Source organism: Sceloporus undulatus, chromosome 3 (assembly GCF_019175285.1).
Source record: "Sceloporus undulatus isolate JIND9_A2432 ecotype Alabama chromosome 3, SceUnd_v1.1, whole genome shotgun sequence".
Taxonomy (NCBI): domain Eukaryota; kingdom Metazoa; phylum Chordata; class Lepidosauria; order Squamata; family Phrynosomatidae; genus Sceloporus; species Sceloporus undulatus.
In genome coordinates, this window is record NC_056524.1 from 113,119,763 (window position 1) to 113,146,272 (window position 26,510).

Below are 26,510 nucleotides of genomic sequence, written 5' to 3' on the forward strand. Positions count from 1 at the left end.
GAAGTCTATTTTATTACCAGATTGTTAATGATAACATTAAAAGGTTCAGTTCCTTACTGACTTTATGAAATTACCTGTAAATCTAATATAACTATAAAGAACAGATATTGGAAGTATGCATTGGAACAAATACTGTATCTTTTTACTACATGTGGTAAACAGCTAGATAAAACTACCACACACCAAAAAAATTATAAAACTGATGCCAGAATTTTACTGTTTCTTGAAAGTAATACTAAAAAGCCATCTGGCCAACTTATATAAAATTACCTTCCCACCAGGGCCCTCCGTTCTGGTAGTCAAGGTCTGCTGTCTCAGCCCAGGATTTCCTCTGCCCCATCCCGGATTCGCCCCTTTTCACTTGCTGCCCCTCACTCCTGGAACCTTCTTCCTCCACAAGCAAGAGCCATCACTTCTTTAACCAGCTTCAAAATGGAGCTGAAAACCATCCTATTCAGAGAAGCCTTCCCAGGCATCGCATAATTGTCGCTTACTATCTGATGTTCTGTTGTTGGCTGTTTATCGATCCATTTCCTGTATTCCTATGTACTGTATATGTATTATCCTACTTGTGATTATGTATTTTCCCTGGATAATGATTAACCATCCATTATGAAGCCTTGCCCTCCCTCCAGTCCATCTGCCTTGGTCCAGGCCTCGGAGGTTGAGAGGAACTGCTGGACCTCTTACCCTTTCTCGTCACCACTCCCTTCTCCTTCTGTATCATGTCTTTTTTAGATTGTAAGCCTGAGGGCAGGGAACCGTCTAACTAAAAAGATTGCATGTACAGCGCTGTGTAAATTTACAGCGCTTCATAAATAAAGGTTAATAATAATAATAATAATTCTTCTAGAATCTATTTTTCTAGATGACAAAAAAGGAAACCTCTTCCTGAGATTACAGAATGGAAATGCATATGTTGTTATGTCAAAGTAATCAGTTAAGGAAGGAAAACATCATGGAATAGGTGGAACACCCCCCCCCAGTCAAATCTGAGGGTTTATTTGTATGTTACTGGCAAAATGAACTTTTCCCATTATATAGCACCTGTAGTTTGGAATGCCTTCCCTGTTGCATTTTGGAAGCAACAACTGCTATGTGCTTTAGAAGTCTTCTGTAGACATACTTGCTTGCCATTAGGGACAGAATTCTAATTCCTGGAAATGTTTTCACTGCAAGACAACTTTGGGGGTAATTTGGCAACTGCAAGATAGACTTTGGGAAGATTTTCTCTATATGCTGTCCAAATATTGTCTGAAGCTATTTCTATGCAAGGTGCAATAAAGTTATCATATCCACCAGGCATCACAATGAATATTTGAGCAACCTCGTGAGCTTCTCTTTCCTCAAGCACTTCTCCCTCCCAACACTGTCCTTAATTAGTTAAGCAGGGAACAAAATTGGAGATACCCAAGAAAACTGTAGACTTTAAAACTGTTTAAGAAAATAACTAGCTTTATAGCACTTCTGGGCAACTCCTCCTCATGAGGACAGCCATGTCATTTGCAAATACAGGGGGCCCTTGGTATCCACTGGGGTTTGGTTCCAGGACCCCCCATGGATACCAAAATCCGTAGATGCTCAAGTCTTATTCAATATAATGGCATAGTAAAATGGTGCCACTTATATAAAAGGGCAAAATCAAAGTTTACCTATGGAAATTTGTATAGAATCATAGAATCACAGAGTTGGAAGAGACCACAACGATATGAAGCTGCACTGATTTAATCCAGGACTTCACATATCACTTCACTCAGAAACTAGCTGAAGATTTGTATTTGTCTGGAGACTGCCTCTTGCTCCAAAAAGCATCATCTGTCATCAATAAGGAATTAAATCCTTCTCTGGGCCTTTTTAGAATACAGCCAACCCTCCATGGGAGATCCTAAAACCAAAGCTCAGCACAGGGCCTGCTGTAAACACTTACTGTACAATGATTCCACTTTAATTGACATAGCAACATTCTACAAAATCCTGGTGTATGTAGTTTGGTAAGGCACTAGAGCTCTCTTGTGAGAATCCTAAATGCACCTTCCCAAACTGCAAATCCCAGACTCCCACAATATGCAACCATGGTAGTTAAAATGGAATCATAGTGTCATAACTGAGTAGTTTGAAAGGTTTCCTGGGCCCGTTACAAACGGGCACCCTAGTACGCGACGAGTGCCTACTAGGGTTAGAAAGGGGCGTCACTTCTTGACGCCCCTAACCCTAATACGGACCCAGTCTGTACAAAATGGTGGTGCCCTATACAGATGGGAGCTGCCATGACTACGTCACCACTGCGCCGCCTCCAAACGAGGCGGCGTGGTTGTGACGTTGTCGCGCCACACGAGGGTGCCTAGAGCGCTCTTTCTGTGGCGTGAGAAGGAGCTCCAAAACGGAGCTCCTTCTGCGGTTTGCGTCGCTGGGACACAAGGGAGAAAGGGGCCAAGCGGCCCCTTTGTCCTCCTCCCCGCCGCCATCGGGTGTCCTTGCCCCAAGGACACCCCTTTCCAGGCCGTGGGGAAGCGGCCTGGAAAGCGGCGGACCGGGGCCTCAGAGGCTGCCGTTGTGGCAGCTGAGGCCTCGATACAGCGGGGAAAGGGCCAGTTACAGGCCCCCCCAAAGGGGCAGTCTGTAACACGCCCTGGTCTTCCAGATTCACGCACACAGAGAGAAAAAATAACTCCATCAACTGAATCAGGTGCTGGAGGAATTTATTTTTCATGACCCTGGTTAATACTTCCCAGCTAATCACCTTTCCTTTTCATTCCCTTTGTGTGTGTGTCCCTCCCCCCACACACACACTTTTAGCAGTTAGATGCTGAACTCATTAAACCCAGCACCATGTTCCTGTGCAGAGGCATTCCAATAAGCATTCTTATTATCCATTAATGTTCAATTAGTCCCACATGTTTACACTGTAGTAAGGAAAAACATTGTCCAATAAATGTCTGGACCCCAAAATGTGACTCCACCCCCTTAATGAAAATCCTCTCAGCATCCAGTTACAATCTTTGGTTCCCACAGAAAATAGGAAAAGTTATCAGAGCATTGTACACAGACTGGACTGGACTATTAACATACAAGTCTTCTATCTTCTAAACCTCAGAGAATACGAAATAGTGACCTCCAGTATTTTGGGTTTTTTTGTTTTGTTTTTACAGCTGGAAACTATGGCAAGTGATGCTCCTTTAACTGCATAAAACAAGTAGGTTGGATAAATATAAAATGATTTGACTATGCAGTGGCTTTTTACTTTAAATAAGAAAAGAGATCAATATTGTCTATCCTTTGGGCCGATATTTACACTAGCTATTCTTTCAAAAAGAAATATCTCTTCATACTGAATGACCCCATGAAGTAACTGTCCACCACATTGCAACAAATTATTTCAAGCCCTGGTTTGGAATGAATCTCAACACATTCCAGGAACCCTATAAACAAAGACAACATGTGCAATGTTAACTTTCTCTTTTATGCTGACAGCTTCCCTCCTCCTTCTTCAGCATAATGACTTTCGTGCACAGTGTGTGTTACCATAAAAAGAAACAGAGCCCCGTAAAATTAGAGGAACTGTTTAATATCAAATCGTTTTATCTAAGGAAGACATCGACTCCAAGGTAAACACCAAAGAAAAGGAACAAGAATTAGAAATGTTTGTTTTTGCTGCTGATTCTTTGACTTTACATTGTTCAAATAAACGCTGGCTGGTTTTTCGGTAAGCATTGGTTAGGCATTCCAGAGTGTAAAATGTTTGTTCAGAAAGATAGGCTAGAAATGTGGGACACTTCTGATCTTCTGAAAAGAAGAGTATTTCAATAGTTTCACACAGAATTATGACAAGAAATTAGGAAACAGCCAAAACAAGAGAGTGAAACAAAGGAGAGTATGGCAGAATACAGCTCTTCAATAAGCAGATGGTAAAATTAATTGTGCCATAAGAAAGAATTTAATGTTACAAATAATATTAAAGAAGGATGGGAATCAAGATTCTAACTTACATTCAGCTAAATCAGACAGAAATAAGTTAGTAGCATATCTGTATTTAATTACTATTACCTCAGATGTGCATTAAACTGGACATCTCCTTAGCTTTTATTATTGTATCATCAATATTTATTAAAACAGCAGAGATATTCCGAGTTAATGAAAACAGAAGGATTTTTGTTAAAAAAAAACTTGCACAGTTTTACCAACATTGATTAATGCTGTAATGGAGGAAGAAGCCCCAAATTATATAGCAAACACAGCAGTTTCCCCCACAACAGCTGGTATAAAACACAGCATTGACAAAATGACTAACATTCACTAAAAGAATTCTGGCAACACATGAAGTCTTCAAAGTCTTAGGTACTGGCTTCAAAGAAAACTTCAAATTTAGCACAAGCTCAATAATTTACAGGCACAATGTGCAAGGGTTAAAGATGCTTAACTAAAGACAAGAAATATGGTCTAATCAAAACCCAAATTGAAAGACTGTCTCAGCCTGATAAATCAGTACCTGATCCATTGTGTTGGGGAAGCACAGGAGAGTCAGTCATGGTGGCAATTCTGCTATGTGAGGGAATAACCAAAATTCTAGAATCCAGATATTAAGGAAGGGTCATCCAAACTGAGTAATGTACTGGACGGTTCATGTTGGCCTTTTGACTTTTTTTGCAAAAACTGCAAAACACAGGAGGAGAATGCTTCTTTTGTTTGTTTCCAACCAGTAAGAAAATGTTGCAAAAATAATCCATATTCTCTGTAACTCTAGCAACAGAACATCTAGCTTCAACATCCATGGGAACTAAGCAACAGCTTTGTGATATCAGTGGGGTTGGACTGAATTGCTCGGCTAAGTTTCCCTAAGCTTGCTAGAAACCCCAGAGAAGGGAACAAGAGTGATTATGTACAGCTGAGCAAGCACAGTGCTGAGAGCCCTAACTCTGTGATATGGCGCTTACCAGGCCACAGTTGGTGTTCTGCAGCAAAAATGTTTACCATCTGTGTCAGTCCTGAGCTGCTTCAGAGCCTTTAAAATACTATAAAACAGGAAAGAGCAGGAGGAAAGGGAAGAGACTATTCCTAAACCAAAATCTTTTTGCTTATACTTACCAACTAATGAACCTATTCTGCTATATTTAAAGCTAGCATCTGTTAATATATGTTTCAAGGTAGCTGTGTTCACAAAAAGCAACAACATCCAGAATCCATCCTGTAGCCATACTGGGCCAACCAAAAGGCAAAAAAATACACCATAAACCTTTCTCATGAAGCAAAATGTAGATGGAGATAGGAGAATGTTAGACTGTTGTGGTCCCAACATCTACATTTTTGGGTGTGATGGTATAGGAAATGTGTTTCAGTGGCCACACATGAATAAAAACAGGTATTTAATACTGCTCATTGACATTATATACTTTTGTTGGAGTTTGAAGTTCCTTGCACAACATACAACATGCATTCTGTCTTAGGAAAGCACTGAAAATGACACAATATTAATTGTGTGGCATCAGGAAATTAGTCCAGAAACCATGCTGTAGAATATTTCTGGTTTTTGACTGTAAGCCAAAACAAAACAACATGTTTATTTTATTGTATTTGTATCTCATTTTTCTCCTGAATGGAACTCGAAAGTGGCTGTTGGCTTTCCTACTACTGTACCTGTTGGCTCAGCTAACAAAACTGTGAGATTTGCCAGACTAAACAGCAGTCCACTGATCCTGTTAGGACTTCAGATGGGAAGCATGGGTAGAACTTTTATAGAAACCCTAGAATAGGCCTGATTCCCCCAGCCTTATTGATATTCCCAATGGGTCTCAATAAACCCCTTTTTTTATTGCCCACTTGAGACAATGAGAACAGTGGAGAGTTTAAGCAAGCATCTATCAAGCTAAAAAGTATATGGAAGGTGTTCAGTGGATCTCAAGTTCGCAGCACTGCACTCCAACCTATTTATTCCTTTAATCTAATTAGTGGATGAAATAGGTAGCATCACCCACACACATGAAAAGGAACAAGCTGATTCAGAAAATACCCCTCCCTTCTTGAGGTACCTTCCACCAACAAGCCTAGACACTAACAGGTATTACTCTTTGATCCTGCTGATTATGAATGCTCTGCAGCTGTCAGTTCTTAAAAAGATACCATTCTAGGTATGATGCAGTACCTGACCTTCACTGCATGTGCTGCTTTTAAATATATCTCCTGGCCCTCTGATCCTCTAAGGCTCAATTAATAGATAACTGCAGCAAGCCAAAAAGAATTCATACATTGTTCTCCAGCAGCATGCCTGTGATAAAAGAAGCTAGAAGCAAATTCAGGTCAGTTGGACTATAGTCTATAATAAACTTGCATAACGAGGGAGGAGTGCCAAACTTAAGATCTTCCACAATTGATTTTTTTCCCTTTTGCTGCAAGTGTTGCCAAAGAACAACACAAAGAGTAGGTGTGAACAACTTCCTGAGGTTGGGGAGCTCCGATGGCTTCCCTGGTACTTTTTGAAGACTGTATACTTCCCCCAACTTCTGTAAAAATCTGAGTAAATTTTCTGAAAAATATGAAAAATATGTCTGTGAAATAAGCACTTTGTTTCCCAGAAGAATCATGCTCCTGACTGTTCACAGGGAGACAAAGGCGTGGTACAGAGCGCCAAAAAGAGGCACCTCCCCGGCGCCTCTCTTTGCTCCATAGGAGCGCCGCAATAACCAAATTGCGCAGCACTGCTGCGGAGCAAAAAAGGAGCGCCCTGAAGCAGCTCCTTTTTGTGGCGCCACTGCAATGCCGCAAAGCACCAGAGCCAACGCGGTGACATTGCAGCTGCACCGCTCCGTCTGGAAGCGGCATAGCTGCGACATCACCGTTACGCGCTGCATCTGGTGGGTGCACCGCAGCTGCGGCTCCCTCGGCACATGCAAGGGTTACCGGGCGTGTGGGCACTCCGCCCACCAGGCAACCCTCGCACGTGACGAGGGCGCTGCAAAGGCCTGTCTATTCCGGGCCATACTCTCTTGGGAAACAAGTGATTCTTCCTTATGTTCCACATTCTATGGAAAATGGGATGAATTAATCAGATTATTTTGGTCACAGACCAGAACATACACAATCACCAAAATCAGCATCATGTTTAAACATCATATTTAAACATCATATTAGGACAGTTAATTACTTGGCACAGGTTGAGTCTCCCTTATCCGAAATGCTTAGAACCAGAAGTGTTTTGGATTTCAGGTTGTTGTTTTTTTACATAATACATGTATTTGCGTATACATATTTTACTTACTTACTTCATTTATATGCTGCCTTTCTCCCCGAAGGGACCCAAGGCAGCTCACAGATTTAAAAAACATTACAATAAAATTTAAAACAGTTAAGATAATCTAAAAACAATATAAAATTACATTAAAATATAACAGAAGTTAAAAGGCATGACAAATACACATGGTCAACATAAAAACTATCATGGCATGCTTATGTTTTAAATGCTTGCTTAAATAAAAAACCTCCTTAGCCTCCTGCAGAAGGGAGTTCCACAGGGTGGGAGTAGCCACTCAAAAGGCTCTCGATGAAGATATTTCATAATGAAATACATAAACAAGTCTAAAAAAAATCATTTATGTTTCTTATACATTTTAAACACAAAGCCTGGGGTGATTTTATACAATATTTTAAATAATTATGTGCACTAATTATTGTGTACACTAACATCACAGAATCATAGAGTTGGAAGATACCACAAGGGCCATCCTGTGCAATCCTCTGCCATGCAGGAACTCAAAATCAAAGAACCCCTGACAGATGGCCATCCAGTCTGTTTAAAGACCTCCAAAGACTGAACCATCAGAAAGCAAAGGTGTCACTATCTCAGCCCCCCCCCAATTAAAAAAATTTTTTAAAAAATATTTTGGATTTCAGAATTATGCAAAAGGGAAACTCAACCTGTACATACAAATCAAACATTAACTGAAATATATAAGCAGCAACATTATTTGCTAAGATCATTCATCATTGGTCTCCTAAACTTTATAGCAGCTACACAAAACTTGACCACATTTTAAAGTGATCTGACATTCCCTGTCCTCTACTAAGTATTTGAAATGGTAATCATCACATCTACCTGGTAGAATCACTGGGATTTTCTTAGAAGCAATAGGCTCTGATCGGGAGCAGTATAAATAGCCAGGGAGAGGGCTAAACAAGGCCTACATACTGCCCACTCATTCCCAGGAGTCAAAAACATTTGTTCCTAACATGGTTGTAGCTAAGTTTACTTACATTCCTAGCAATCTCTCCACCAACATCCAATTATCTAGTAATGTTTTTAGAAATCTCAAATTGTTAACACCAGACACTTGGTTCCTGGAAATTGCTCCTTATGTTTCTTGAATGCTTTTGAAACATATGTTGCTTTTTTCATTACTAATGACTTGCTATTGTGAATTCCATTGACAAAAGCCAAAAAAAAAAACCCAAAAGAAAACATATTCACATGTTGTTTTAAGATACTGCCTCATAGTTTTTCATGTTAATTCAACTTCCAAAATATTGGGATCCTGCAGCTCTTAAGGACCATGCCCATAACTGATATGCTATTCAGGCAATATGCATATGGTATGGTATGGTTTTGGTTTTTATTTTAAGAGTCAGTGTAGTGAAGTGTTTTGAGCATTGGACTATGAGACTTGAGATCAGAGTTCGATTCCCTGCTTGGCCATGGAAACCCACTGGGTGATCTTGGGCAAGTCACTCTCTCTCGCCTCAGAGAAAGGCAAAAGCAGACACACACACCCAAACAAATTTTGTCAAGTACACCCTGAGATAGATTCATCTGATGGTCATCACAATTCAAAAACAACTTGAAGGCACAAAACAACAACAACAAACGAACAACTGATAACCCATCCATTGCCTCAAGGTGCTTCAAGAAAACCCCGTGTCAGGTTTGGTTTGCCTTAGGGTCACCATAAGTCAGAAACAATGGTGCACAGCATGATAATTTTTACTGGAATTAGTTCCAGTTTCATCATTAAGAGCTGGAGGGCTGTCACTTCTATTGACCAACATCACAAATTTATCTATTCACTGGAACAGACACCTAGGCTCTATGCAATTGAAGCTACTATTCCCTGCAACTGAAGCTACTATTAGACACAAGCATTACAGCAGAAGCAGTAAGAGAGGTATCCAGCAACTCCGCTTATGTTGTTAAACCAGATCAATTCGAGTCAGTAAGTACTGATGACATGGACAAGATCCTTGGTTGTGTGAGAAAAACGACTTGCTCTCTCGACCCTTGCCCATCATGGCTGGTTGTCCAGGAGGGAGGAATAATCAAGATGCTTATATGTCATATAATAAATGCATCTTTCAGGGAAGGCTATCTACCTTCTTGTCTGAAAGAAGCAGTGGTCAAACTGCTTCTGAAAAGACATTCCCTTGACCCCCTGGACAAAAATAATTACATGCCAGTTTTGCGCTTACCATTTTTAAGCAAGGTAATTGAGAGAGCAGTCGCTAATCAACTCCAAGTGGTCTTGGAAGAAGCCAATTTTAGATTAATTTCAAACCAGGTTTAGGACAGGATTTGGAGTTGAGACTGCCATGGACGCCTTAGTCCAGGGGTCGGCAACCTACGGCCTGCGGGCCACATCCGGCCCAAGGCCTTGGCACCGGCCCCAGCCCGGTCCTGCCGCCGATTGTCCTTTCCTCCACCAGACCTTTCTCTCCGGAGGAAGGGCCCCTGAGAGAGCCCAGGGCCTGGCGGGCCACCCCCTGGCCCCCCCGGGGGGCCTTCCCTCCGCCAGACCTCTCTCTCCGGAGGGGGGTCTGGCAGAGGAAGGGCCCCTGAGGGAGCCCAGGGCCTGGCGGGCCACCCCCCCGGCCTCCCTGGGGGCCTTTCCTCCGCCAGACTTCTCTCTCCGGAGGGAGGTCATTTTTTTTTTAAAAAAATTAATTATTTATATTTTGGCTTCGGCCCCCCAGTTGTCTGAGGGACAGCAACCCAACCCCCGGCTCAAAAAGGTTGCCTACCCCTGCCTTAGTCGATTATCTCCGTCTGGGCATGGACAGGGGAAGTGTAACCCTGTTAGTGCTCTTGGACCTCTCAAGGGCCTTCGATACCATTGATCACAGTATCCTTCTGGAACACCTGAGAGAGGTATCGGGGGCACTGTATTGCAGTGGTTCAATTCCTACCTCTCAGGAAGGTTCCAGATGGTGATGCTTAGGAACAGTTATCCAACCAAGAGGGAACTCAAATGGGGTGTCCCCAAAGGAGCAATTCTGTCCCCAATGCTGTTTAATGTTTACATGAAGCCGTTGGGCGAGATCATCCGGAGACATAGGATGGGGTGTTATTTGTAAGCTGATGACACCCAAATATATTTCTCTATGTCTGACTGCAGCAGTGACTAAGGATGGCATCTCGCCTCTTAATGAATGTCTTAAGGCGGTAATGGTCTGGTTGAGGGAAAACCGACTAAAGTTGAATCTAGATAAGATGGAGGTACTTGCTATAGGACCCCTGAAACCTGGTATGGAGATATGTTCACTGGTTCTAGACGGGGTCACACTTCCCCTAAAGGACTGTGTTTGTAGTATGGGAGTGCACCTGCACTCATTCCTTCAGTTGACAGCTCAGATAGAAGCGATGGCCAGGAGCGCTTGTTATCAGCTCCGGCTGATACGCCAACTATGTCCCTACCTGGCACTGGATTATCTATTAACAGTAGTATACGCTCTGGTAACCTCTCGATTGGACTTCTGCAATGCGCTCTACATGGGGCTACCCTTGTACCTAACTCAGAAACTTCAGTTAATTCAAAACATGGCAGCCAGGTTGGTCACCAGAAAATTAAGAGGCGACCATATAACTCCAGTTCTGAAATCTTTACACTGGCTGCTAATTAGTTTCCGGGCACAGTACAAGGTGTTGGTAATCATCTTTAAAGCCCTTCATGGCTAAGGTCCAGCTTACTTAAGGGAACGTCTCCTTCCATATAATCCACCGCACACACTCAGGTCCTCTGGGACTAATTTATTACAGCCTAAGAAGACGAGCCTTGCTGTTGTTACCCAGAAGATCTTTTCATCGGCTGCTCTTAAACTTTGGAATGATGTACCTGAGGAGACAAATCACATAACATCTCTTGGGGCCTTCAAAAAAGCCATTAAGATGGATCTCTTCCGGACTGATATATGGGACCTCCGCACTGTCCCACAACTATGCCTCATTGACTCTCCCTTAAATTGCCTCATTGTATGGGGACGAAATTCTATTGTAATTTTTATTGTGATTTTAATAATTGACTTTTTATGCTGTTGCATTTTAATTGTGGGTTAGGGATTGTGTTAATTATCTTACTATGTATTATTTTTGGTTGTAGCTCACCCCAATCCTTCGGGGAGAGGCGGGCTATAAATAATAATAATAATACCAATATTATTATTATTATTATTATTATTATTATTATTATTATTAGGAGTACAATATTGGCAATCAGTACTATCCAGATAGAATAAAAAGGGATGACCTTCAAAGGGCATCTCTTCCAATCTGCTACTAATATGGTAAATTAAAGTATATTTATTTTTAATCAACTGAATAAGAGGAATGAATAGCAAATAGACTAATGGTGCAGTCGTGCCAGCGTAGTGTTGCAGACAGAGGTAGCCAGTGTTGTGAACCATCATATGTATCAGCTCTAGAGCAAAACTGCAGCAATTCCTTGGTGGCGTGTTTGTTTGTCTGTTTTGGGTTTTAGAGCCCAGTTAGTATGGAAACTAGGAAATTACCTTGGGATATGAGCAGAGTGAAATTTCCTCCTAAGTGATTTTCTGGAACAACAGAGAACCAGAACTGATTTCTAATGTGAAATGGCATGTTTGTTCTTTTAAAAAGGAGGGTGCATTTGCAAGGAAAGAACACTCTTGGATCTGTAAACCTACTCCATGTTCTGAACAAACAATTTTGAGGATTTGTTTTAAAAAACAAGGAAAATGAAGAAAGAGTCCTCTCTCAGATATCAGTCATATTAAACAAGGTCTGTGTAAGAGAACATGTCCTCTCTACCTCAAATATATGAATTAAACAACTCAAATATAATGGCTGTACTCATTCAAGATATTTCTCATTCTTGGGTTGGGTAACTAGATTTCATCAGATTTCAACATTCCTGTGATAAGTCCTTTTCAGCTGTTACCAACGGTAAATTCTAAGTGTAAGTTATAGTACTTGCTGCCCTATAAATAAGCCATTTTAAAAAGCTGTTTTAAAAACTGTTTTTCTAAAACATTTCAGTCTGAATGTTTATGCACCGGAAGACACACTCAAAAACAACAGTTATACAACATAATTTATTGCATTTATTGTATATAACAAACAATAAATGATGGCACAATCCATTAGTCTGTCAGCATAGTTTTTGGGGGTAGCTAGAAAAAAGGTTTATCCCAATGTGTCTCTCCATTAGTTCCAAGTAAGTTGTTTGGAGGACTGATTGGTTATTTTACAATAAGCATAAACTAGAAACAACTCATTTATTATCCTCTTTATCTCAAAATCATCATGGGCCATTCTCAATCCTAGTTTTCCTCATAGCCTGTCAAGATTCAGATCAATCCACTGAGACATTTCTCCAAGTATCAGCAACAGCACCTACTCCCACCAACTCCAATTTCTAGTTATATATGTGGATACCTATGCTGTCTTGCCAACATTTCTCAAGTCAAAATAGTCTCACTCATCAACACAGAAGAAGAACTTTGTTGCATCAGACAAAAGCCTATCTAGCTCAACATTCTGTTTCCAGCATGGCCAATGAGATGCCTATAGGAAGGCCACAAGCACGACTTATCTACAACAGGACCCAGGACTGTGATGTTTATGGTCCTCACCTAACCTGTACTCAAAGGCAAGCGGCCTCACATGCTAAAGGTAATATAGCTATCATGACCAAGAGCCTCTGTTAACCTTATCTTACATTAATACGTCTAACCCTTTTGATAGCCATCACTAGTGGTAGCAGATTTCACAATGCACATAAATACTGTGTGGAAAAGTATATTCTTTTGTGTTTGTAAATTCCCCTTCACAGGACCTTAGCTTCACAGGGCCTTAGCAATGAGGATGATTGACTGAGGAACCCTGAATTACACACTGCTGAAGGATGCTGCCTGGCAATCACACAGCCCCATCAGTTAACGTTCTAAAAATCAGTTCATAGCACAGTATTCCCATTCTGCATTTATATTTTGCTGGAAAATGTGAAATAACTGTTCCTTGCTAGTGACTGTTTGTAGTAACACAGACTGTTAAACATTTCTCAGGTCATCTATGGCCATCACAGAATGGACCATTTAACTGCAAAACCAGAAAGCTTATCATGCATCTGACTGACTACATATATGGTTGATGGGCTATGTATATTCCAGAGACACTGCTTCTTATCCTGTCTGGGGTCAAAAATCTATAATTCAAATGGAAGATTAACACCCTGAAGGGTTAAGGAAGTCACAATTCTAAATCATTGCTTGGGGAAACCTGTTTGTCATTTTGAATATGGACATAAATTATCAGTATCTTAACTCTATAACTCTTCTTTAGATAAAGCAGAGAGTTTGTACATACAACAGAAATCCACTCCTCTTCAATGTTAATCTGTGATTAACCTTCTCTACAGTTTCCTTCATCCTCTTTCAGTTGGATTTTGACAGGTTAAGAAGCTCTATAACAACATTTCATTTTTAACAGTGTGTACTATTTTTATACTTCTTCTCAGACAAGAAACAGAGGATTGTCTTCACAAATAAAGGTTTTTATTATAAATGAGATCCCCCTATTTTCCAATTCCGAGAACATATTCTGTTTAACGCACCTAGCCAGCATGCAGTAGTGGTTTAAGTACTCAACTACAACTGTGGAGATCAGGGTTTGATTCACCACTTGGCCATGATGACCTTGGGTGAGTCACACACTCTCAGCCCTAGAAAGCTCCATAAGGTTTGCCTTTGGGCTGGCATAAGTAGGAAATGTCTTGAAGGCACACATCACCACCACCACCACCACCACAACATGACATTTATCTAAAAGAAAGGTCTACAGAAAATTTATTTTGCATTTTCTTGGTTTGTGTTGTCTGCAAACCAATATGTAATTTAAAAACACATCCAGATCTGTACAAGAAACCATAGATTTTACGAACAGGAATAAAATCTTATTATTACTTAAAAAAAACATAATCTTATTTGTTACACAAAGAGATTTATCCCAAATTAGCATGTAAGGAAAATTACTAAAAGGCATTAAGAGGCCTTTTTATAATTTTGCTCTGCATAATATTCTCATACATTCAATACATGGCATTGAAACAATTATTTTCTCTACTTTTTTATTACTGGATTTCTTTATTGCTATCTCATTATCTCCACTTTTACCTTTTCCCTAAATGAGGAAGCAAATAAGAAAAGACACAGGAAGGACACCGTATGAATTTCTGCTACTCAGGTTACTATTTGTTATGCTAATGTTTGCTGTGCTTTGGACTGATGTTTAGGAGATGGACCACATGTGTATGATACTTCCTATGCTAATGAGACCTACCATATGAGGCCTGCTTTTTAAGCTTCCTTTCAAAAACAGTTGATAGCACAGCATGATGGCCAATAAATATGAAATCACAAGGATAATGTTGGGCATGCTAAAGTATATTTTAACACATTTTAAACACTTTTATCACAACTTTCATTACTAGAAAAAGAACTCCTGGAGCCATCTTTCCTCAGAATAACCTGTTCTTGTGTGAGAGAGAAACTGATGTAAGAACTATAGCGGTTAAAACTGAACTGTTTTTCATGCAGTTGCTACATAAGAACATCTCAGAAAGCAGCTGAATTCTAAAAGAATTCAACTAAGTGTTGGAGAAATATAAAGACAAGGGTCAAACAACCTATTATACTAATATCATGTCTACATAGCATGTTTAGGTCTGGATATGATCTGATTTTAAGAAAACAAAAACAAGCCAACTCCAGGGATCCTTGATCAGTGACAACTCTTGTTGTTTCTCTGCCTTCCTAAATTGCTATATGCCTCCTTGGTGTGGTAGAATAAGAGGGAAGAGATGGGGTTATTTCAGTAGGAAAACAGAATTTAAAATGAATTTTTAAAAAACACACAATGGCATGGGACAGACCGCCAAGAAACAGTGGTCTGCCGGCGCCCGTTTCTGCTCCTCAGGGATGGTGCAGCCCCCAAAAGGCGTGCTGTCACTGTGGAGCAAAAAGAACCCAGAATTTCTGGATTCTTTGTGCAACATGCGACGTTGTGCAGACACTGTATGGTGCTTACATCACAATGGCAGCACCCGTGTACACAGGGCACCACCATTGTTATGCCGCCGCCATGTAGTAGGGTTGCAGGACGTGCGGTCACTCCATCCCTGGACAACCCTATTACATGTCCAGGCCGGCGCAAAGCACCGGTCTGGATCAGGCCAATATAAAATATTTTTCCAGTGCTGCAGTCCCAAGTTGGACAGGGTGTGGGCTGCACTTGTTTGTTTTGTTTTGTTAAGAAAGAGACATGGACAGCCTTAAGCAGATTAAAGTTATTATTCATGTAATAGTAGCCCCTGCTAGAGTGGGGGTGGGATTGAGCATACTAACTTTTTCTGTGTATTGGAGGAAAAATGCATTTTAAAACCCAGTTTGGGTGACAGCTGCTTTTTTGAAAATTTAGCTTAGCTGAAGAAGTAGGAAGGAACTACATCATGCGATTACACAAGTATGCTTGCCTTCCCAATTCCTCTCAGCTGAGCTCTGTTTTCAAAATGACAATGAGTTTGTGAAGCTGAAAGCTTTCATGGCCGGTATCCATAGTTTTTTGTGGGGCTTTCGGGCTATGTGGCCATGTTCTAGAAGAGTTTATTCCTGACGTTTCGCCAGCATCTGTGGCTGGCATCTTCAGAGAATGCTTGCCTGGAAAGGAGTTGGGTATATATATTGTGTGACCTGGAAAGGCAGGAGTGATTTGCATGTGTATCGTTCTGTTGTTAATAGCAGGCCTCAGGGTGGAAAGGTCTGCAAAAGAGGATTAGTGTCTGCTTGATTAGTGCTCATTGTCTGCTGGGAAACCCCTGACGCTGTGAGATTTCTCATTTGCATTTGTTGAGTCTTCATCTTGCTATTTTTCTGGACTGGTAGCCAAACCTTGTTTACTTTAAGGGTTTCCTCTTTCCTGTTGAAATTGTCCAGGTGTTTGTGGGTTTCAATGGCTTCCTTGTGCATCCTGACATGGTAGTTGTTGGCATGGTCCAGAATTTCAGTGTTTTCAAACAGTATTTTATGCCCAGGATGGTTTATAATGTTCTGCTACTGCTGATTTTTCTGGCTGGCCCAGTCTGCAATGTCTCTCGTGTTCCTAGATTGTTGCTTGCTCATTGCATTTTGTGGTCCCTATGTAGATTGTCTGCAGCTGCATGGTTATGTGGTAAACTCCTGCGGCTGTGAGAGGGTCTCTCTGGTCCTTGGCTGAGCGAAGCATTTGCTGGATATTCTTTGCCGGTTTGTAAACCATTTGAAGGTTGTGTTTCCTCACCAGTTTCTCTATTCTGTCTATGACTCCTTTGATGTATGGTAAAAATACCTTCCCTTTGGGTGGTTGTTTGTCTTCACTCCTCTGGGTTTTTCTGGGCCTGGCAGCCCTTCTGATGTCTGAGCTGGAGTGACCATTAGCGTGTAGAGCCCGGTCCAGGTGCTTCAATTCATCTTCTAAGAAATGGGGTTAACAGATGCATTTCGCCCGGTCTACCAGTGTTTTGATTGTGTTTCTTTTTTGTCCTGGGTGATGGTTGGAGTTCTTGTGCAAGTATCTGTCTGTATGTGTAGGTTTTCTGTATACTATGTGACCCAAATGTTGGTTTGGTTTGCGGATGACTAGGACATCCAAGAATGGCAGTGTTCCTTCCTTTTCTCTTTCCATAGTGAATTGGATATTGGGGTGGATGTTGTTCAGATGGTTTAGGAAAACAGCCAGATCTTCTTCTCCATGGCTCCAATTTGTGAAAATGTCATCCACATATCAGAATCAAGTTGTAGGCTTTTTCGGTCCTGTTTCCAGGGCTTGTTTTTCAAAGCGTTCCATGTAAAAGTTTGCTATCACAGGGCTTAGAGGGCTTCCCATTGCTACCCCATCTCTCTGCTCGTAGAATCCATTGTCCCACTGGAAATAGCTTGAGGTGAGGCAATGTTCAAACAGGGCTGTGATGTCTTCTGGAAAAATCTGTCGGATGTCATGGTGTCCATTATGGGGACTTTGGTGAACAGGGAGGCCACATCAAAGCTGATTAATATGTCTCCAGGTTTTAGTTCAAAGTTATTGATTTTTCCTATGAAGTGAGCTGAGTCCTTGATGTAGCGGGGGGTCTGCCCCATATGGGTTTGTAATTGTGTGGCCAGACCCTCCCACCCTGAGGCCTGCCATTAGCAACAGAACAATCCACATGCAAATCACTCCTGCCTTCCCAGACTCACACAGTATATATATACCCAACTCCTTTCCAGGCAAACATTCTCTGAAGATGCCAGCCACAGATGCTGGCGAAACGTCAGGAATATGACCACATAGCCTGAAAAACCCACAAAAAAACTAAGACAATAAGTTTGTCTAGAGATTCTAGCTTGGGTGAACCAAACAAGCATGGGGGCAGCTGGCAGGGTGGGAGTAATACCCTATCAGCAGGGATGGAGAGGAGTCAGGGCAATGTGATCCTCCCTACCAGAGTATTTTGTCTGGGGCTCTTTCACAGATGTGTGCAACATCTGGAGTCCATTCACACTACACAGTTATAGTATTATTATTAATATTATTATTATGTGATTATAGGAGTATAACCGTGTAATATTAATGAGCCCCTGGACTGGCCCTAAAACTGACTATTCAGGATGAGCAAAGAATTACCGTGGGGCCATATGTGCCCCCTAAGGGTGTTTTTATGGCCCTCAGCTCCTCCAGACTCCTTTGAAAACCCTTTTTCTCCAAGCCAGGAAATTCACTATTTAAATAGGTTGCATTTTTCAAAACTGAAGGGAACTTTCAGTCACTTCCATGTTTTGTTTTCTCGCATTTTTATTTGGCATCTGGAGGGTTCTATGAGCAGAAAATGGGCCCTGGAGCCACCACAGTTGCCCAGAGATCTTCTAAACATGTTACTCCTAATAAAGAGAACATCTTCACTGAAGCTTCCTCCCTGTATAAATTCACAGATTTTGAAATGTGTGCATATGTAGCTATATCCCATAATCAAACATATCATCATATGTGTTAGTTTCAGAATGAATAACTAGGCTCATCTTTACCAATTTAACTGGCTGCGAATCACTCTAGAGGGGATATACATTTTCCTCTTTCACATCACACGACTTCCTGATTCAGCAGCTGCTAGTTTGTTTCTAAGCACAATTCAAAGCGCTGTTATGACCTAGAAAGCCAAATATGGCTCACGTCCATGCTCTCTCTCTATAATAATCTGCCTGGGGCCCTCTCCGTCTTACCACTCTCACAAACATGGTTGGTGGGGATGCAAGATGAGGCCTTCTTGGTAGCTGCCCCTAGACTCACAAACTCACTTTGCAGGGAGGACCTCTGGGATGGCCCCCTCCCTGCTGTCCTTCTGTCAACAGGGAAAGACCTTTTACTTCGAACAGGCTTTTAAAATGGAACGTTTTAAAAGAAATGGGCTGAGGGTGCTGTACTGTTCTAAACAGAACTGTTTTAATTTGTTGTCTTTCCATTTTCAAACCATTCCATTCTCTGGCCATGTGTGTGTGGGGGGGACTAATAAAAATTTCTAGAGAAAAAGTTAAGATTTGAACAAACTGTACCCTCTGAGAGATTATTATATTTCCAGTGCTGTAGCAACAGAAAGCACTATATATATATTTTGAAAGGGGGGGGGGAATCAAGATAAAAATATTTCCAGGTATAACTTGAAATTAGCAAAGAGAGAGCCATGTTATCATATCCCCCAAAATAAACTTTGCTAAGAAAGGCAAGTTATTATTCTGAAGCTGTATATATATTTGTTTCTCTCCTTGAATAGCAAATATACATTGCTATATTCATAAGAAGCCTTTGGAGAGACCCAACCACTAAAGCAATCTTTGACGAGACACATGCTGCCTGCTGGTCAATGTGGTCAAACTTCCAGAGGGGGGAAGGGGGATGGAAAAGCAGTGCAACTAGAACAGAGCCTCAAGGCAGATGGCCAATTCTATTAATCTGGCCTTATTTGTCCAAGATCAGATCATCAGAACTATTAAATGCACTGGTGATTCAAAATAATCCACAAGCTCTGTAAATCTTAGATTTGCATATTTAGGATAGAAATATCAAACATATTTGATATTAATAAATGATGTTAAATAATTTCTATATAATGCAATAGTCTTAAAGTTCATTTATTCAGAATCAACAGAGTGAGAACTCTAAACATAATTATGTATATTTGAAGCCATAGCTAGAAACTTTTCATTCACTGTACTTATTAAATGTAAAGAACCAAGTGGCAAAACCAGAGTCTTTGTGTATCATCCCCCATGATCTCAGATGACAAGATGCAGCACAAGCTTCATCTCTTGCTAATTAAACGAATCAATTAAGAGACTATTGTTGCAACTGTGTAACTGCTGTTCTATAGTGACAATAACAACCCCACAGGGAGGTCTTTTACTACATTAAAATGCTGTCCTCCACAACTCCATCTGATATTATTAGAAACAGTTATTTGCGTCTTGCTGTCATATTAGTAGCAGCAGCAAATTATGGAAATATGCAGACCAGAATGGTCCCAGTATGAGATCAGGTTTGGTTTTCAGCCTCTGAGGGAACAAACGCTGAAAATTCCAAAGTTCCCCAAAGTTCATTAATGGAACTGATAAATTTACCAGCACAGCAGCCATTTAGATGCTAGGTAAGGGTCACATATTTGCATACTTTCCCGCTAAGCTGATACAATTCAACTAGATAAATTATCATATTAAGTTTACCCTCCTGAGTTAAACTGATGGAGTTCAAAATTGTTTTCGATGGTTGTCATTAATCGCTGTTACATCTTAAATGCTTGCTTTGAAATCTAATTGTGGTAGTGTGCCAAGGGTCATATTAATAGCTTTCTTAATGCCAAAGCCTTGTAAAAACATGTTTATTTTACTGATATTACTGAAGCTTAAAAGACAAATGAGTGAAGTGTATTTTTATTATCAATAAAAATAAATTTAACATGCACTTTGTTTGATTTAAATTAAACTTATTTACTTCAATTTCATTTTGTTTATTAAGATTCCCAATTAAGCTTCAGAATCATATAAATGAATATTGCTCTATATGACTTGAAGAAATATTTACAATGTGTCAAAAAATTAAAATAAAATAACTGTCTTCACATTCCCCTTCCGCAGACTAGAATTGTTCAAAATCTATCATGGCTGAAAATATGACAGAATTTTGCAGTACTGAAATTATACAATTTCAATGAAAGCTGAACAGATGTGACAAAATTAAATTGTCCACTGCAGTTTTATTGTCTTTATCCCATCCTGAGGTCTCTGGATACATGGCAGGATATAAACATTTTCAGTTATTTACATCCTGTTGGAATTACTGAAAAAGTAATGCATGTTCATAACAGATTATTCTTTTCAGTTTTTAGCTCATTCTTTTTAAAAAGCAATGGAAAAAACAAGCCTAAAATAAATAAATCCCTCTGAGTTTCTCCTGGCTTTATTTGGGGGGGGGGGGTGAAGGTCTTGCTTTTTCTGACCACTTACCTCGTGGGTCCATGTTCTTACCAATTCAGTGATGGCGAACCTTTTAGAGATTGAGTGCCCAAACTGCAACCCAAAGCCCACTTATTTATTGAAAAGTGCCACATTCCTCTGGCTTTCTAGGTATTAACTGTGAACTCTGTGCTGAGGCAGCAGCGCGCAAGCCTACAGAGAGGGCTCTGAGTGCCCCCTCTGGCACCCATGCCATAGGTTCACCACCAGATGTGATCATTAGCACTCTGTAAGGTCTGCTTTCCCTTCCCAGAAATCCTTGTTTTCCTGCTCTAGACTACACCATAGTTCAGAGCCAAAAAGGCTATTCTCAAATGTCACTGCTGTAACCTGATTAGTGTAATGCTGTAGGATATGAAGATGTACTTGGCATATTATATTAATCTTCTCCCTCTTCCTTTTTCTTTCTCTTCCTCCCCCATTCGATTTTATTTTTCTCCCATTTTCTGTTTATTGATGATATAAAATTAATTTTTTTAAAAATAGGGCAATGGTCAAACAAAAATTCAAGTTCCAAAATTTAGTCAATCAGTCATTAGATTAAACCACTAAAATATGTGGATCAATTAAACTTTCCTCCAAACCAACCAGGCAGCAGAATTTTTTTTTTTTAAAGTTATTTATTTTTAGTGTATGTAGTTATAAGTCCAATGGAAGCAGGCACTTTCATGTATCAAGCATTCTTCTTCAAATGAAAAAAGTCTATAGAATATAATACTACTCACCACTGTGCCAAGAAACTGAACGCTAAATTTTCCACCTGCATCCCGTGAAAGGCACTGGAAGAAATAGACATATAGTTCCTATATAATATAATATAATTTCCCCATAAAGCATATAAAAGCATCTGATACATAGTCATCAGGTCCCCAGTCACACTTATGTATCTTGACAAGGGAATAGACAAGCATAACAAACTGACACATGTAATTAATAATTTTTGGCATGTCACATGGAAGTCACACTTTATAGTGACATCAAGGGATTATTAGCTACTGAGAGACTGCCTGATTTTGGAATCAAAGAATATAAGATATGTTTATTTAGCTTTGATGTTTCAGGGGACAGCAATGGCAAACCACCTATGATTATTCCTTGACTTTAAAAAGACCTATGAAATAAATGGAGTCATTAAGTCTCTCTCTCTCTCACACACACACACACACACAGAGAGGGAGAGAGAGAGAGAGAGAGAGAGAGAGAGAGAGAGAGAGAATTAATGATAATAATAAATTTATTTATATACTGTACTGCTTTTCCAAAAAGATCAAAGCGGTTAACAAAATTACATAAAAATACATAATACATAAATGATTTACATAAATAAATAAATAAAATACCTAAACAGTACATAGCAATGGAGATTGTAATCTCCAATGGAGATTAGCCAGAACAGACTTGGATTGGTAGCTAGTTATAAAACCAGCAGTTTCCACTAAAGATGAGACAGGTGATGTTGGAAATATAGTGACATGGGGATGGGTAATACAAATGATAAGGGAGACAGAGGAAAAATGTAAACAAAAGGAAAAGTAAAGCACTAATACATTCCTGTTCTTGGGAAGGATTTTAAAACAATGAAGTTTGGAATGGTGAAGGCATCTATTAATAGTTTCAGGGGTTAAAAGCAATGACAAGTTTTCTAGATTTTTTTTTCTGGAAATATTTCAATTGCTAAGATAGACTGTGATCTGATTTAGTATAAATATTTTGGGAGGCATTTAATTTTTAAATGCGCATAAATCCCAGCTTCTGCCAATCTAGCAGTTCGAAAGCATGCAAATGCAAGCAGATAAACAGGTACCACTTTGATTGGGAGGTAAACAGTGGTCTGTGCAGTCAAGCAGCCACATGACCACAGAATCATCTTTGTCAGCGCTAGCTCTTCAGCTTAGTAATGGAGATGAGCACTGCCCCTACAGTCAGACATGACTTGACAATCTTTACCTTTACCTTTTAATTATTTGAATCATAATTTCTAATAAGGAAAAAAAGATAAAGCATACATAATGTGATTTAGAGTGTGTTCAGACACACTCAAAGCTATATGTAGAAATTATAAATATATATTTAGTGAATATATAATATATTTAGTGATGGCCTTCTGTCCTGTCTGATTCTCTCAGTTTTTCCTTAATCAGGATCCTCAGAGAAAATTGAGATTGTGAGGTTAAAGTGTGTGATGAATGCCTCAAAAATACCAGGGCATCCCCTATACTGATTTTACACACAAACAAACATACACTTCTGTCATTATTTTATCTCAAGTGTAACAGAGCAATGCTAAATGGGAGACCTATGACATTTCCTATGCACTGCCAGGCTTCTGCCTGTAGGGTGAAAGAGAGGAAAGAACAGCATTCTCCATCATGATCCTGCAACAATAGATTTTTAAAAAAAATCTTTATATGCTTATACAGTATATGTATATTACACTTCATATAAGATCTAAAGTGTTATCTATAGCCTTTGTCTCTCTGGCCATGCTCATCTCCTCCCCATCAGGTCCACTCACTTTTTTCCACTCCAATGATAGAGACGAGGAGAAAGATCTATGAGGGCAAGAAGGATGGGTACAAGACCCTTCCTCTCTGAAGTCAGATCGTGATCTCCAACCACAAAGGGGAGTTTCTCATAGCCCTTGAGATGCCATCCTAGGGACAAGAGGACTGTAGTCTGTTGTCTGAAAAAAATTCTTCAGCATGTAGGCTATCACATAAAACATATTTCTTGGCAGCAAGTCCTTGTTCTAGACATCACCTCATTTTATATAAATGAAGCAATACCTTTCTGGAAAAACTATTATTTCAACTAATCGGTCATTTTGTGCCACCCCACTCTGTACAACCATAAGAAAACAAAGAAGAATGTGACAAGTCTTGACATATTTCAACAGAAGTGATTAATGTAATGGAAAATATGGGAAATAAAATTTCATACAAAAATCCTGACGTTTACGTTTGTAAAGGAAACAGGAATATACACCTTTCCCCACAGACTAAGAGAAACACAATTAAGTTGTGGAAACTATAAAAAAGGAACAAAGTACCAGCTGCCTACAATGAAGCAACTGTATGCCAAAATAAACAGATATAAACTAGTTGATAAGCTGTCAAAATTGGTAAACGGGGGGGGGGGGGACAGTTCTTTTTTTTAAGTTAAAGACTTTTCACCACCATTAAAGTCTTGTCATAAAATATGGCATTTAAAAAAAAACTACTTCAATTCCTGATTTTTAAAAAATTGTCTGAACGAAAGAAAGAGAAAATGTTAAGATTTGCTCTTGTATATGTGTGTGAGAAACAGATACTGTATATAATTGCTCTGATAGTGTGAGAGTCGGATTCCATTGTAGTGGGATATTTGGCACAATGCTATTTGAGGAATAAAACTACAGTTAGCCGTCCACATGCGCTGGGGTTAGGGATGCAGGACCCCAATGAAAGTGGAAAAACAGTGAATAACTCTAGCCCTCACAAACCATACTGAACACACACAAAAAGTATGATTTGCTTGTTGCCACCTCCACTGTTGCCCTACATCGTTTTTAATAAGGTCTTACAAACCTCATTTACAGTCTCTCAGTTTTAATCAGCTTAAAGGTAGAGTAAAGGGAAAAGTTTCCCCCTTGACAAAGTTGTCATGTCATGTCTGAATATAGGGGGCTTGCAGTCCCTAAAAAATGACATAGGATAGCAGTGAAGGCAGCAGTAAATAATCTGTGAATAATCAAATCTGCAAAAGTGAAAGCGGCAAACATGGAGGGCCAACTGTATGTTCAAAATTTATGTATGGTGATTTATGTATGGGAGCAATAGAGTGCAGAAGAAGAATTCTGGGAGGAAGTACAAGATTCCTGTGAGGTCTCACTGCTTTATTATAAAAACATGGAACATATTTTCTTACTGAATTCACTGGTTACTTATGTATTGCCAGAACATCAAATCATGATACTTAATTATTTCATTTTTTTAAAAAAAGTTATAACCAATGAAAACTGATATAACCACTGTGGAACTCTATTTAAATAGCTTTTGCTAATAAAATGTACAGTGAGCCCTTAGTATTTGTTGGGGGTTAGTTCCAAGACCAACACTCCCCTCTCTGTGGATACCAAAATCCATGGATGCTCAAGGCCCATTAAATACAATGTCATAGTAAAATAGACATTGTGGTATAAAGGTAAAGGTAGGCCCTTGATATGAACGTCTGGTCGTAACCACTTGTAGGGAACAGTGCTCAAATCCATTTCTAAGCTGAAGAGCCAGTGTTGTCCGAGGACTGCTGTGGTGGCTATGTGGCCAGCATGACTGCACTTCTCACCAAAGTGGTACCTATTTATCTACTTGCATTTGCATGCTTTTGAATGGGTAGTTTGGCAGAAGATGGGACTAGTGACAGAAGCTCCATTTTACTTGTTGTTTTGTGCCTTCAAGTCATTTTCAACTTATGGCAAGCCTAACATGAACCTAGCATGGGGTATTCTAGGGCTGACAGTGTGTGACTTGCCCAAGGACATCTAGTGGGTTTGCATGGCCGAATGGGGAACTGACCCTGATCTCCAGAGTCATATTCCAGTGCTCAAACCATTATATCACACTGGCTATACCAAAATGGTGGTTCAGACACCAATTCTGATGGTTTAATCATAATAAAGGTTTTGCATTACAAATATAAATTATTAAATGTAATTATGCTTTAGGCATATAAGGGCAATATCCAACAGAATATTTCGATATCCAGTGCTAGTGGAAACTGGACTTTCTGCATCTGCCCATGCCTCCAAAACCTGCTCTAAAGGTTCCTGTAAATTAAAGATCCTTAAAAAGTGCTTCCACACAATTTAAGCCAAGACACATTTAATTTTCCCCCATCACAAAGTAATTAGAACAATATACACAGAAGAGCCTAACAGTCTCAGCAACACACTGTTCCCTGTCTCCTCACCTGCTAATTTCAAAGCAATGAGATCTATATTCAACTGCCAGTCTCAACTGGAGTAGATCTAATAAATGAGTGTAAATTTGGTAATTCCATATTACCAACTACAGGGAAAGATATTCCATATCAAAATGCCATGAAACTATACATGCTTTCTAGTTCTCCAGAACTGTTCCTCAGGCTCAGTGGTATAATTTCATGGGACAAATATCTCAAGTTAATAGACTTGTACAGAATGCCTCCCTTTTGGATGACATATATCCTGACATGGGTTAAATACCCATCAATCAAGGGCAAGGCACCATAGGCACAGGCTAACTTAATCTGCAGATGAGAAGTATACCTATTGATATAAGGCATCTGTAGTGACCATTACTGTGAACAAGTCTGAACAATTATGGGCTGCTCACTTCCAGGAAATCTTGACATACAGTGAATTCTGTGAGACTATTGCCTTGGTCGTTGTTACTCTGGCTGTTTATCCTTCCTGTAATGTTCTTGGAAATAAACATGTTAAAACTCAAGAACAGAGGTGAAATGTCCTTTACTTTTGATTAACTTCTTATTTAGGCAAATGGGCAAAATGGAAGACCTAGGAATTGTCCCCAAACTTCTGTCATTCAAGTAATGTTGAAAATATTAACAGATGGCAACAGAGAAATGTGGGAGGAATTACTGCCTGAGTTTGCAAAAGCCAGTATTGCAAACATAATCCACAAAAGTGCCAGAATGTAAATAATGTTTTCATTTGTTTTGACCCATTTCATATG

General features: G+C 39.8%; 1 protein-coding gene across 1 annotated transcript in view; it reads right to left on the reverse strand.

Annotated features, from left to right (window-relative positions):
* Positions 1-26,510, reverse strand: part of PCCA (propionyl-CoA carboxylase subunit alpha) — a 305,865-nt gene that overhangs the window by 42,686 nt on the left and 236,669 nt on the right. Inside the window, exon 21 of the mRNA XM_042457614.1 lies at positions 21,525-21,578. Within this exon, the coding sequence (XP_042313548.1) occupies positions 21,525-21,578 (54 nt within the window). The remainder of the gene's footprint in view (positions 1-21,524; positions 21,579-26,510) is intronic.